Below are 12,582 nucleotides of genomic sequence, written 5' to 3'. Positions count from 1 at the left end.
GAGAGGGGGGAGAGGAGGGGGGAGGAGAGAGGGGGGGAGAGAGAGAGGGGGAGAGAGGGGGGAGGGAGAGAGGGGAGAGAGGGGGGGAGGGGAGAGTGAGGGGGGAGAGAGAGAGGGGGGAGGGAGGGGGGAGAGAGAGAGGTGGAGGGAGAGAGAGAGGGGGGAGAGAGAGGAGGGTGAGAGAAAGAGGGGGAGAGAGAGAGGGGAGAGAGAGGGGTGAGAGAGAGGGGTGAGAGAGAGAGGGGGGAGAGAGGGGGGAGAGGGGGGAGAGAGAGGGGAGAGAGGGGGAGCGAGAGGGCGAGAGTGAGGGGGGAGAGGGGGGGAGGGAGGGAGAGGAAGGGCTTCCGCCACACCCCGCACCACGCCTCCTGCCTCCTGCCTCCTGCCTCCGCACCTCCCTCCTGCCTCCTCACCCGCCTCCTGCCTCCACACCCTCCCTCCTGCCTCCTGCCTCCTCACCCAGCCTCCTGCCTCCTCAACCGCCTCCTGCCTCCACACCCTCCCTCCTGCCTCCTGCCTCCTCAACCCAGCCTCCTGCCTCCACACCCTCCTCCTGCCTCCACACCTCCTCCTGCCTCCATACCCCTCCTCCTGCCTCCACACCCTCCTCCTGCCTCCACACCCTCCTCCTGCCTCCTGCCTCCTGCCTCCACACCCTGCCGCCTGCCTCCTGCCTTGACATCCTCCCTCCTGCCTCCTGCCTCCACACTCTCCCTCCTGCCTCCACACCCCTCCTCCTGCCTCCACACCCTCCTCCTGCCTCCGCACCCTGCCTCCTGCCTCCTGACCCAGCCTCCTGCCTCCGCACCCTCCTCCTGCCTCCACACCCTCCTCCTGCCTCCTGCCTCCACACCCTGCCTCCTCCCTCCTCCCTCTCTCCCTCCTGCCTCCACACCCTCCTCCTGCCTCCGCACCCTCCTCCTGCCTCCGAATCCTGCCTCCTCCCTCCTCCCTCCGCACCCTGCCTCCTGCCTCCTCACCCAGCCTCCTGCCTCCTCCCCCTCCCTTCTGCCTCCACACCCTCCTCCTGCCTCCGCACCCTCCTCCTGCCTACGCACCCCTGCCTCCTGCGTCCGCACCCTCCTCCTGCCTCCACACTCTCCCTCCTGCCTCCACACCCTCCCTCCTGCCTCCACACCCTCCCTCCTGCCTCCGCAACTTGCCTCCTGCCTCCACACCCTCCCTCCTGCCTCCACACCCTCCCTCCTGCCTCCTGCCTCCACACCCTCCCTCCTGCCTCCTGCCTCCACACCTTGCCTCCCTCCCTCCCTCCCTCCCACGTCCTCCCTCCTGCCTCCACACCCTCCTCCTGCCTCCGCACCCTGCCTCCTCCCCTCCTCCCTCCACACCCTCCCTCCTGCCTCTGCACCCTGACGATTCCCAGCTCTTTCTGGGATTTCAGGCCATGACTCCCACTTTCACCCCCCCCCCCCCCCGATGCAAATCCACCCTTCCAGAGAACTCCTTCCCAGGTTGGGTTTGTGGGGCCGGGAATTGTCACGATTCTGGATTCCTGACCTGGGAGCAAGGATTCAGCCCACAGAGTCATAACAGCACAAACGGAGGCAATTTGGCCCATTCAGCCCAACCTGGCTTTCTGAACAGCGCCACTCCCTCAGGCGACTGATATTTGAGGGATATTGCTAACTGTAACTTGCTGCCACATCTGATACGGAGTGTTCTTTGAAATCATTAATTGGATGAAAGTAATCAACCAAGCCCAGAGAGATCTGTTGATGTGCTGCATAACTGCAAACTCTGACTATCGGAATCAGTGTTTATTATTCAGCAAATCCCATATCAGAAACCAAGCTGGTTTACGAGTCTCCGAGCTCTGATCTGTGATTACTGCTGCATTAGTGCCCAAGTTAAAATGATTCAGAATCCCCACTCATGACCTTTCCGACTCGAGATGTAACAAACACTTTGGAATGACTGTGTATTTTGTTTCGTAAAATGGAACCATTTCACATAGTTTAAAGTCGGTCAAACATCAGGAAGGGTGTTTCGCTGCAGTAGCTTTCGTTTAACATTGCAGAAATGAAAACAGGCCATGCAAATCCTCAGGGCATCAACTTTGCCTCACACATCACAGGCAGCTCTGTGTGCTCTGCTTTAAGCAAAGATAATCTAAATGGATTACATGATTTATTAGTTTCATGTTTCTTGTCTTTGAGTTTATTGGGAAACAAACCACTGCTATTGCGCATTAAAAAAAAGGTTGGCGTGGTTTCAAAGTGGCAGTATGTTTCATCAGATGATAAATTGCATTGGAATGGGTTGCACAGTGAGGTTTCTGTTGTGTGATGTTACTTTGTGCAACATAAACTTCTACTGGATGTAGGCTTTACGAAAGGATGCTCCAGACTATGAAATGAGTTCAACGTGTTTATTGAACTATTGACACGGTTCTTAAATGAGTTCGACACTCTGCTAATCTAGCTCTAGTAACTCAGTCTAACTATACCAGCTTGCCCTAAGCCATGTGCTAGGGTGTGATGCTGCTGATCAGCCCTGTCTTACTCTCTAGGTGTCTGTCTGTGGAAGAGGCAGGGTGTGTGTATCTTGTCCCATTTAGAGTGTTCGTGTCATGCCCCCTTGTGGTGATGCCACCTCTGGGTGTCCTGATTACCCATTGGTTGTGTCCTATTCTGATTGTCCATTGGTTGCATGTTTGTATATCATTACATCCCCCCCCTTTTTTTGTGTTTATTTTTAGATGTATGTCCATGTGAATGTGTCTGTCTAATGTGACTGACTGGAGCCTACAGTGAACAGGAACAGAACAAAACAAACAAAACAATTGTTCGTAAGTCCAGTCCCTGGGGTTTCCGTCTGTTCCTCGACGACCGCCGGAGAGGTGGTGGAGGGGATGACGGAGTGGGAGGCACGACGGGTGGCCTCGTGGTTCGAGGTGTCTGGATGTGGCAAGTCGACATGTGGAAATGGAGGGGAAAGTGGTTGCGGGCGTGCGATTTTTCGCAGAGCCCTTCGATTCCTTCGCACAATGGTGCCATCAGACATTTGCATGACAGAGGATCTGGGCACGGCCTGTCGAATGACGACAGCTGGGGCGAACCACCCACCATTCGGTATCGTGATCCTGACAGTGTCTGCCGGGAACAGCACGTCCAGATCGGTGGCATGTGCGTCATAGCCCTGCTTCTGGCTGTTGCGAAACTGTTGCATCTTTTGTCGTACCGATAGGTGATCTGGGTTGGGCAGGTGTAGGGCTGGAAGAGTCATTCGCAGGTCCCTGTTCATCAGCAGTTGAGCTGGCGACATGCCAGTGGACAAGGGAGTCGCCTGGTACGCAAGTAGTGCAAGGTGTATGCTGGAAGCAGAGTCCGAGGCCTTGCGGATGAGCTGCGTAACGATGTGCACCCCTTTTTCAACTTTGCCATTGGACTGCGGGTAGTGCGGACTGGAGGTGACATGCCTGAAATTGTAGCTCTTGGCAAACGTTGACCATTCTCGACTGTGGAAGCTCGGGCCATTGTCGCTCATGACGGTGTTCGGGATGCCATGCCGTGAGAATGTCTCTTTACCGCTTTGATGACGATCCGTGAGGTGAGGTCTGGCAGCTTCAGCTCCTCAGGATAGTTCAAAAAGTAATCGATGAGTAAGATGTAGTCGCGACCATTCGCGTGGAATAGGTCAATGCTCACCTTGGACCACGGAGAGGTCTTTCGGTCATATGGTTGGAGCGTCTCCTTGCTCTGCGCTGGTTGGAACCTCTGACAGGTTTCGCAGTTCAGGACCATGTCCGTGATGTCCTGGTTGATGCCGGGCCTATTCAGCTTGCTGCGCCCTGCGTCTGCACTTTTCTACGCCCAGGTGTCCCTCATGAATTTGCCGCAGCACCATGCTCTGGAGACGTAGCGGGATGACTATCATGTCCTGTTTGAGCAGGATGCCGTCGATCAGCGTCAGGTCGTCCTTGACGTTGTAGAATTGAGGGCATTGCCCTTTCTGCCAGCCATTGCTGAGGTTGTGGATGACTCGCTGAACAGGGGGTCTTTGGCCGTCTCTTCTCGGATGAGAACGAGCTTCTCGTCTGTCACCGGGAGGGTGCTTGCACACATTTGAACCTGCGATTCAATGTGCTGGATGATTTCCAGTGGCTCACTCAGTGAGGTGACGGAGCGGGACAATGCATCGACAATGATGAGCTCCTTGCCAGGCGTGTACACCAAATTGAAATCATACCTCCGGAGTTTGAGCAGAATTCTCTGCAAACGAGGCGTCATGTCGTTCAGGTCCTTTTGGATGATGTGGACCAGAGGCCTATGATCCGCCTCGACGGTAAAGGTTGGCAAGCCGTAGAAATAATCATGGAATTTGAGGATGCCGGTGAGAAGACCTCAACATTCCTTCTCAATCTGCGCGTACCTGGTCTCAGTGGTTGTCATTGCCCATGACACGTATGCTACTGAGACCCAGGATGATGTATCGTCTCTTTGAAGCAACACCGCCCCAAAGCCATCCTGACTCGCATCTGTGGATATCTTGGTCTCGGTCTGGGTCGAAGAATGCAAGGACGGGTGCAGTGGTGAGCTTGGCCTACAGCTCCAACCACTCGGTCTGGTGTTCCTTCTGCCACTCGAAGACGGTTGATTTCTTGACCAGTTTACGTAGGGCCGTCGTGTGTGTGGCCAAATTCGGGATGAATTTGCCAAGGAAGTTAACCATTCCCAGGAAGCGCAGTGCTGCTTTCTTGTCCTTGGGGACTTTCATTGCCTCGATGGCTTTAGTTTTGTCTGTGTCCGGGCGCACCCCATGTTTCGAAATTTGATCACCCAGGAACTTCAGCATGGATGTCCCAAAACAACACTTGGACCTGTTTAGCTTGAGGCCATGTTCATGTATGCGTCGGAATACTTTCTTGTGTCGCAACACATGTTCCTCTGGGGTTGTAGACCAGATTACGATATCGTCAACGTAGACACAAACCCCTTCTATTCACTCCATCATCTGTTCCATGATGCGATGGATAATCTCTGATGCTGAGAGGATGCCAAATGGCATTCAGTTGTAGCAGAATCTGCCAAAGGGCGTGTTGAAGGTGCAGAGCCTTCTGCTGGATTCTTCAAGTTGGAATTGCCAAAATTCGTGTGATGCGTCCAGTTTTGTGAAGAAATGCACGTGTGCCATCTCGCTGGTGATTTCTTCCCGCTTTGGGATTCGGTAATGTTCCCGCATAATGTTTTTGTTTAGATCCTTGGGGTCAATGCAGATGCGTAGTTCCCCCGAAGGCTTCTTTACGCACACCATCGAGCTGACCCAGTCGGTTGGTTCAGTGACCTTGGAGATGATGCCTTTCTGTTGTCGACTTGTAAGCTCTGCTTTCAGTTGCTCCCTCAGCGGAGCAGGGACTCTTCGTGGTGCGTGGACCACTGGTTTGGCATCAGGGTGCAGTAGAATCCTGTACTCATACGGCAGCGTGCCCATCCCGCTAAAAACATCTGGGTACTGGGTGAGGATGGCGTCGATGGTGGCCTGACGATCCGAATGAGATGGAGTTGTGGTGTATACCCGTCGAATGATGTTCAGTTGTTTGCAGGCGTGCGCACCTAGCAGGGACGCCCTGTCTGGTTGAACAATTTCAAAGTGTAGGCGTGTCTCTACGTGTCGGTTGGACACCGTCAGATGGCAGGACCCCAGTGCCATAATTGCGTTTCGATGTTGCACACTTCGAATGCGACGCTGGCGGAATTACAAGCACTGACTCCTGACTGGTGGTGCAGATCTGCACAGGGCTGCATAGTGGTTGAGTTTCCCACATTTTAAACAGCGTTTTCCTCTTGCAGGGCAGTATTTTTAAAAAGTGGGCAGTGCCGCAGTTTGCACATGTCATGACCTCGGCATCATGGCGTTCAGTGCGCTGTTGCGCATGCACGGTGCGGTTCGCGGCCATTTGCACTTGCGCAGTGCAGTTTTAGGCCGCTTTGTAATCCCGGTCGCATTGCGCCAAATGCAGCAAGATGACATTTTCACGTTCTCACTCAGTCATCCTTTTGGCAAATCTGGGAGAGATGATCAATTTAATTCTTGCTTTGTGCTGTGAATCCATGGCAACTAGGAAATTTTTGGATTCCTAATTATCATTCTATAGAATGTCACAGCAGAAGAAAGCTTCAACTTATTACCTTGAACTGAGCTGAAATCTAGGCCGGAATTCTCCGGTAACTGGTGGGCGGGCAGTACCGGTGCCGAGGAGCGGCGTGAACCACTCCGGCGTCGGGCCGCCCTGGAAGGTGCGGAATCCTCAGCACCTTCAGGAGCTAGGCTGGCGCTGGCGGGGTTGGCGCTGTGCCAACTGGCACTGAATGGCCTCCGCTGGCCGGCGCGAGTTGGCGCATGCGCGTGAGCACCAGCATGTGCTGGCGCATGCGCAGGTGGTTGTTAACGTCCACCATGGCCTCCTCACACACCAAAAATGGCCGGAGAATGGCCAGGTTCCGGGCCAGGTATGCGCACGCGCCGACCTTCAGCAGTCACGTCGTACAACATGTGCGTGGACCCGACCCACCATCCGCAACCCCATAGCCCACCCGCTGGCCATTCCCTGGCCAGTGCCTACCAGTCCCCCCAGCCCTCGCAGAAGCCCCCTCGGCCAGCGGCACGTATTGCGGCCTGTTCCTGTGTTGTACATTTCTTTGGCGCTGGACATGGTCCGCAGCCGCAACGCCAGGTTCTAATACAAGTAGGGAAAATACAGTGAATGGTAGAACCCTCAACAGTATTGACAGTCAGAGAGATCTAGGAGTACAGGTCCACAGGTCACTGAAAGGGGCAACACAGGTGGAGAAGGTAGTCAAGAAGGCATACGGCATGCTTGCCTTCATTGGCCGGGGCATTGAGTATAAGAATTGGCAAGTCATGTTGCAGCTGTATAGAACCTTAGTTGGGCCACACTTGGAGTATAGTGTTCAATTCTGGTCGCCACACTACCAGAAGGATGTGGAGGCTTTAGAGAGGGTGCAGAAGAGATTTACCAGAATGTTGTCTGGTATGGAGGGCATTAGCTATGAGGAACGGTTGAATAAACTCAGTTTGTTCTCACTGGAACGACGGAGGTTGAGGGGCGACCTGATAGAGGTCTACAAAATTATGAGGGGCATAGACAGAGTGGATAGTCAGAGGCTTTTCCCCGGGGTAGAGGGGTCAATTACTAGGGGGCATAGGTTTAAGGTGAGAGGGGCAAGGTTTAGAGGAGATGTGCGAAGTAAGTTTTTTTACGCAGAGGGTAGTGGGTGCCTGGAAGTCGCTACCGGAGGAGGTGGTGGAAGCAGGGACGATAGTGACATTTAAGGGGCATCTTGACAAATACATGAATAGGATGGGAATAGAGGGATATGGACCCAGGAAGTGTAGAAGATTGTAGTTTAGTCGGGCAGCATGGTCGGCACGGGCTTGGAGGGCCGAAGGGCCTGTTCCTGTGCTGTACTTTTCTTTGTTCTTTGTTCACGATTTGTGTGACCACACGCGGCCCCGCCATCGGGAACTCGGCCCATTGGGGACGGAGCCTCGCGGGTGGGCCGGACGGTGACGCGGACACGCAGTTGCAACGGTGTGCGTCCCACGTCATGATGAGACCAGTTTGGAGGGGGTGGAGCGTGTCTGACCGCCGTTAAACTGCCGTCGGGCCCGATTTCGCCGTCGGAACCCATTCCCCGCCCAATCGTCGAACATGATTTTGGCGTCAGGCAACGGAGATTCCCGCCCTATGAACAAGTTAATTACTGTGGAGATAGTCCTAAATTACTAAACAAAGTTCTTGAAGCTCAATTGGTAACAGATGAAAAAGTAAACAAACTGTCCTTCTGATGCCAGCAAACCTTTCCATGTGTTCCTGGCACGATTGAGTTATGTGATGTGAAGGGATGGGGAATTGGGAAATTGAGATTTTAAGCCGTACATGATTTCTTCATCTTCTTCACTTCCAACATCACTTTGTTCGGCGGCACCTTCAAAAAAAAGGGTGTCGATTGACTCTTTACAATTTTAAAAGTCATTCATTCAGCCAATCAAAATGCTCAGAAGGATATAGTCACAATAAGGATGGAGGTTGTAATAACCGGCTAGATATTCAAAGTACAGGAAGATTGTGCGTTTACATATTTTTAAGTTAATTGATGTTTGAGTACACAGACAGAATCAAACAGAAATGATCAGAAGAAGGATTGAGACAGGAATGTATCTCCATTTCCACATCTCATCTCGGTTGATCACAAACACCATCGGATCGGAACATTGGGCTGAAGTTCACCTTGGCTGATAATGCAAGACTGTATCAAGGGCTTATTTTACTCCTTGACCCTTTGGAGGGTTCTAAAGCAGTTAATCTTGCGGTTGGGAGCCCAAGGTGAATTTCACCGTTATTAAGGTCTTACTGTTGCCAATTCTACAAAGCACTTACCCAACAGGATGACAATGCACAGTAAAATGGCGATTAATGCCCCAGTGCTCAAACCCGCTGCAGAAAGGTACGCTTCAGCACTGCATGTTCGAACCTTGCCGTTTCTCCCACAAGCACACACTCTGATAGTGAGAGTGCCTGTGCTGCTCAGAATGGGCGTTCCACTGTCAGAGACCACAACTGGGAGCTGATAGACTTCCTGGAGGTGCCGGCTGAATTTCCTTTGTCGTATCATGATGCTAGCTGTGCTGTCTGTAACAAGAAACATGGTACAATGAATGAAACATGAGGTTCAAAACAAGCAGCACAAGATGAAAAGGACTTTAATCAAGTATCAGCTTCAAATTCACACGGTGTGACATTCACGTCAGACTACATAATTGACAAATGTCCGGTTTCACAACTTGAAAATGACTCCAAATTGGGGGATTTAACTAACAAAAGGCAGAATGACAAATAAATGGCAACAGAAATTCAACAGAGCAAAAGGTGAGGTGATTCATTCTGGTGGATGGAATAAGAAGCCAATTATCCTTTGGATGCTAAGAACCTAAGTGGGGGAAGAGGAACAAATAGAATTGGGAATACGGATACAAAAATCACCAATGCAGTTTGATACGGCCAGGAAACAATGTAACCAAAGTTCTGGGGTCATTTACAGAGGAATTGAATACATCAGCCAGAAGTTAATGGTAAATTTGCAAAGAATCTTGATCAGATTCCCCTGGAGTACTGGGTGCAGTTCCGGTCTGCAAACTACTGCAAGATTATTGAAGCACCGGAGACAAGGGCGGAAACAAAATCACAAAATCTTTCTGAGAAATGAGAGAACACAGAAATGATTGGGCGGTCTGGGGCTCTTTCTGCTGGGAAAGTAAAGGGAACGAGAAGGTCTGACATCAGTCTTTAAATGTAGAGTCGGAGTAGTTAATTAGATTGCAGAGTGTCAGGGGGCAATGCCAAGGGAGCAGTGTGGCTGGTGGTCAGCTGTGTGGCCGGTGGTCAGCTGTGCGGCCAGTGGTCAGCTGTGCGGCCGGTGGTCAGCTGTGCGGCTGGTGGTCAGCATTGTGGCCGGTGGTCAGCTTTGCGGCCAGTGCTCAGCTGTGTGGCCGGTGGTCAGCTGTGCGGCCGGTGGTCAGCTGTGCGGCCAGTGGTCAGCTGTGCAGCCAGTGATCAGCTGTGCGGCCGGTGGTCAGCTGTGCGGCCGGTGGTCAGCTGTGCAACCAGTGGTCAGCTGTGCGGCTGGTGATCAGCTGTGCGGCCGGTGGTCAGCTGTGTGGCCGGTGGTCAGCTGTGCGGCCGGTGGTCAGCTGTGCGGCCAGTGGTCAGCTGTGCAGCCAGTGATCAGCTGTGCGGCCGGTGGTCAGCTGTGCGGCTGGTGGTCAGCTGTGCGGCCAGTGGTCAGCTGTGCGGCCGGTGGTCAGCTGTGTGGCCGGTGGTCAGCTGTGTGGCCAGTGGTCGCTGTGCGGATGGCAGTCAGCTGTGCGGCCGGTGGTCAGCTGTGCAGATGGTGGTCAGCTGTGCGGCCGGTGGTCAGCTGTGCAGCCGCTGGTCAGCAGTGAAGCTGGTGGTCAGTTGTGTGGCCGGTGGTCAGCTGTGCAGCTGGTGGTCAGCTGTGCGGCCGGTGGTCAGCTGTGCGGATGGTGGTCAGCTGTGCGGCTGGTGGTCAGCTGTGCAGCCGCTGGTCAGCTGTGAAGCCGGTGGTCAGCTGTGTGGCCAGTGGTCGCTGTGCGGATGGCGGTCAGCTGTGCGGCCGGTGGTCAGCTGTCGTCCGGTGGTCAGCTGTGCAGCTGGTGGTCAGCTGTGCAGCCGCTGGTCAGCTGTGAAGCTGGTGGTCAGCTGTGTGGCCGGTGGTCAGCTGTGAAGCTGGTGGTCAGCTGTGTGGCCAGTGGTCAGCTGTGTGGCCGGTGGTCAGCTGTGAAGCTGGTGGTCAGCTGTGTGGCCAGTGGTCAGTTGTGTGACTGGTGGTCAGCTGTGTGGCCGGTGCTCAGCTGTGCAGCCGGTGGACAGCTGTGTGGCCGGTGGTCAGCTGTGCGGCTGGTGGTCAGCTGTGTGGCCGGTGCTCAGCTGTGTGGCCGGTGGTCAGCTGTGCGGCCAGTGGTCAGCTGTGCGGCCGGTGCTCAGCTGTGCAGCCGGTGGACAGCTGTGTGGCCAGTGGTCAGCTTTGTGGCCAGTGATCATCTGTGCGGCCGGTGCTCAGCTGTGTGGCCGGTGGTCAGCTGCGTGGCCGGTGCTCAGCTATGCGGCTGGTGGTCAGCTGTGCGGCCGGTGGCCAGCTGTGTGGCCAGTGGTCAGCTGTGCAGCCGTTGGTCAGCTGTGCGGCCAGTGGTCAGCTGTGCGGCCAGTGATCAGCTGTGCGGCCGGTGGTCAGCTGTGCGGCCGGTGGTCAGCTGTGCAACCAGTGGTCAGCTGTGCGGCTGGTGATCAGCTGTGCGGCCGGTGGTCAGCTGTGTGGCCGGTGGTCAGCTGTGCGGCCGGTGGTCAGCTGTGCGGCCAGTGGTCAGCTGTGCAGCCAGTGATCAGCTGTGCGGCCGGTGGTCAGCTGTGCGGCTGGTGGTCAGCTGTGCGGCCAGTGGTCAGCTGTGTGGCTGGTGGTCAGCTGTGCGGCCGGTGCTCAGCTGTGCGGCTGATGGTCAGCTGTGCGGCCGGTGGTCAGCTGTGTGGCCGGTGGTCAGCTGTGTGGCCAGTGGTCGCTGTGCGGATGGCGGTCAGCTGTGCGGCCGGTGGTCAGCTGTGCAGATGGTGGTCAGCTGTGCGGCCGGTGGTCAGCTGTGCAGCCGCTGGTCAGCAGTGAAGCTGGTGGTCAGTTGTGTGGCCGGTGGTCAGCTGTGCAGCTGGTGGTCAGCTGTGCGGCCGGTGGTCAGCTGTGCGGATGGTGGTCAGCTGTGCGGCTGGTGGTCAGCTGTGCAGCCGCTGGTCAGCTGTGAAGCCGGTGGTCAGCTGTGTGGCCAGTGGTCGCTGTGTGGATGGCGGTCAGCTGTGCGGCCGGTGGTCAGCTGTCGTCCGGTGGTCAGCTGTGCAGCTGGTGGTCAGCTGTGCAGCCGCTGGTCAGCTGTGAAGCTGGTGGTCAGCTGTGTGGCCGGTGGTCAGCTGTGAAGCTGGTGGTCAGCTGTGTGGCCAGTGGTCAGCTGTGTGGCCGGTGGTCAGCTGTGAAGCTGGTGGTCAGCTGTGTGGCCAGTGGTCAGTTGTGTGACTGGTGGTCAGCTGTGTGGCCGGTGCTCAGCTGTGCAGCCGGTGGACAGCTGTGTGGCCGGTGGTCAGCTGTGCGGCTGGTGGTCAGCTGTGCGGCCAGTGGTCAGCTGTGCGGCCGGTGCTCAGCTGTGCAGCCGGTGGACAGCTGTGTGGCCAGTGGTCAGCTTTGTGGCCAGTGCTCAGCTGTGCGGCCGGTGCTCAGCTGTGTGGCCAGTGGTCATCTGTGCGGCCGGTGCTCAGCTGTGTGGCCGGTGGTCAGCTGCGTGGCCGGTGCTCAGCTATGCGGCTGGTGGTCAGCTGTGCGGCCGGTGGCCAGCTGTGTGGCCAGTGGTCAGCTGTGCAGCCGTTGGTCAGCTGTGCGGCCAGTGATCAGCTGTGCGGCCAGTGGTCAGCTGTGTGGCCGGTGGTCAGCGGTGTGACTGGTGGTCAGTTGTGCGGCCGGTGGTCAGCAGTGTGGCCAGTGGTCAGCTGTGTGGCTGGTGGTCAGCTGTGCGGCCGGTGCTCAGCTGTGTGGCCGGTGGTCATCTGTGCGGCCGGTGCTCAGCTGTGCGGCCGGTGGTCAGCTGTGCGGCCAGTGCTCAGCTATGCGGCTGGTGGTCAGCTGTGCGGCCGGTGGTCAGCTGTGCGGCCAGTGGTCAGCTGTGTGGCCGGTGGTCAGCTGTGCGGCCGGTGGTCAGCTGTGCGGCCAGTGGTCAGCTGTGTGGCCGGTGCTCAGCTGTGCGGCCGGTGGTCAGCTGTGTGGCCGGTGGTCAGCTGTGTGGCCAGTGGTCGCTGTGCGGATGGCGGTCAGCTATGCGGCTGATGGTCAGCTGTGCGGCTGGTGGTCAGCTGTGTGGCCGGTGGTCAGCTGTGTGGCCAGTGGTCGCTGTGCGGATGGCGGTCAGCTATGCGGCTGATGGTCAGCTGTGCGGCCGGTGGTCAGCTGTGCAGCCGCTGGTCAGCTGTGAAGCTGGTGGTCAGCTATGCGG

At 56.0% G+C, this 12,582-nt stretch overlaps 1 protein-coding gene across 1 annotated transcript in view; it reads right to left on the bottom strand.

Annotated features, from left to right (window-relative positions):
* Window positions 1-7,854: 7,854 nt before the first annotated feature.
* LOC140406353 (cadherin-18-like) overlaps window positions 7,855-12,582 on the bottom strand; it is a gene marked incomplete at its 5' end in the record, with an annotated part of 140,865 nt that continues 136,137 nt past the window's right edge. The window contains 2 exons of the mRNA XM_072494450.1: window positions 7,855-7,970; window positions 8,423-8,674. Of these exons, the coding sequence (XP_072350551.1) occupies window positions 7,870-7,970; window positions 8,423-8,674 (353 nt within the window). The remainder of the gene's footprint in view (window positions 7,971-8,422; window positions 8,675-12,582) is intronic.

The sequence above is a fragment of the Scyliorhinus torazame genome, unplaced genomic scaffold, assembly GCF_047496885.1.
Source record: "Scyliorhinus torazame isolate Kashiwa2021f unplaced genomic scaffold, sScyTor2.1 scaffold_489, whole genome shotgun sequence".
Lineage (NCBI taxonomy): Eukaryota > Metazoa > Chordata > Chondrichthyes > Carcharhiniformes > Scyliorhinidae > Scyliorhinus > Scyliorhinus torazame.
The sequence above is the reverse complement of the archived record's forward strand: the minus strand, read 5'-3'. Positions and strand labels throughout refer to the sequence as shown.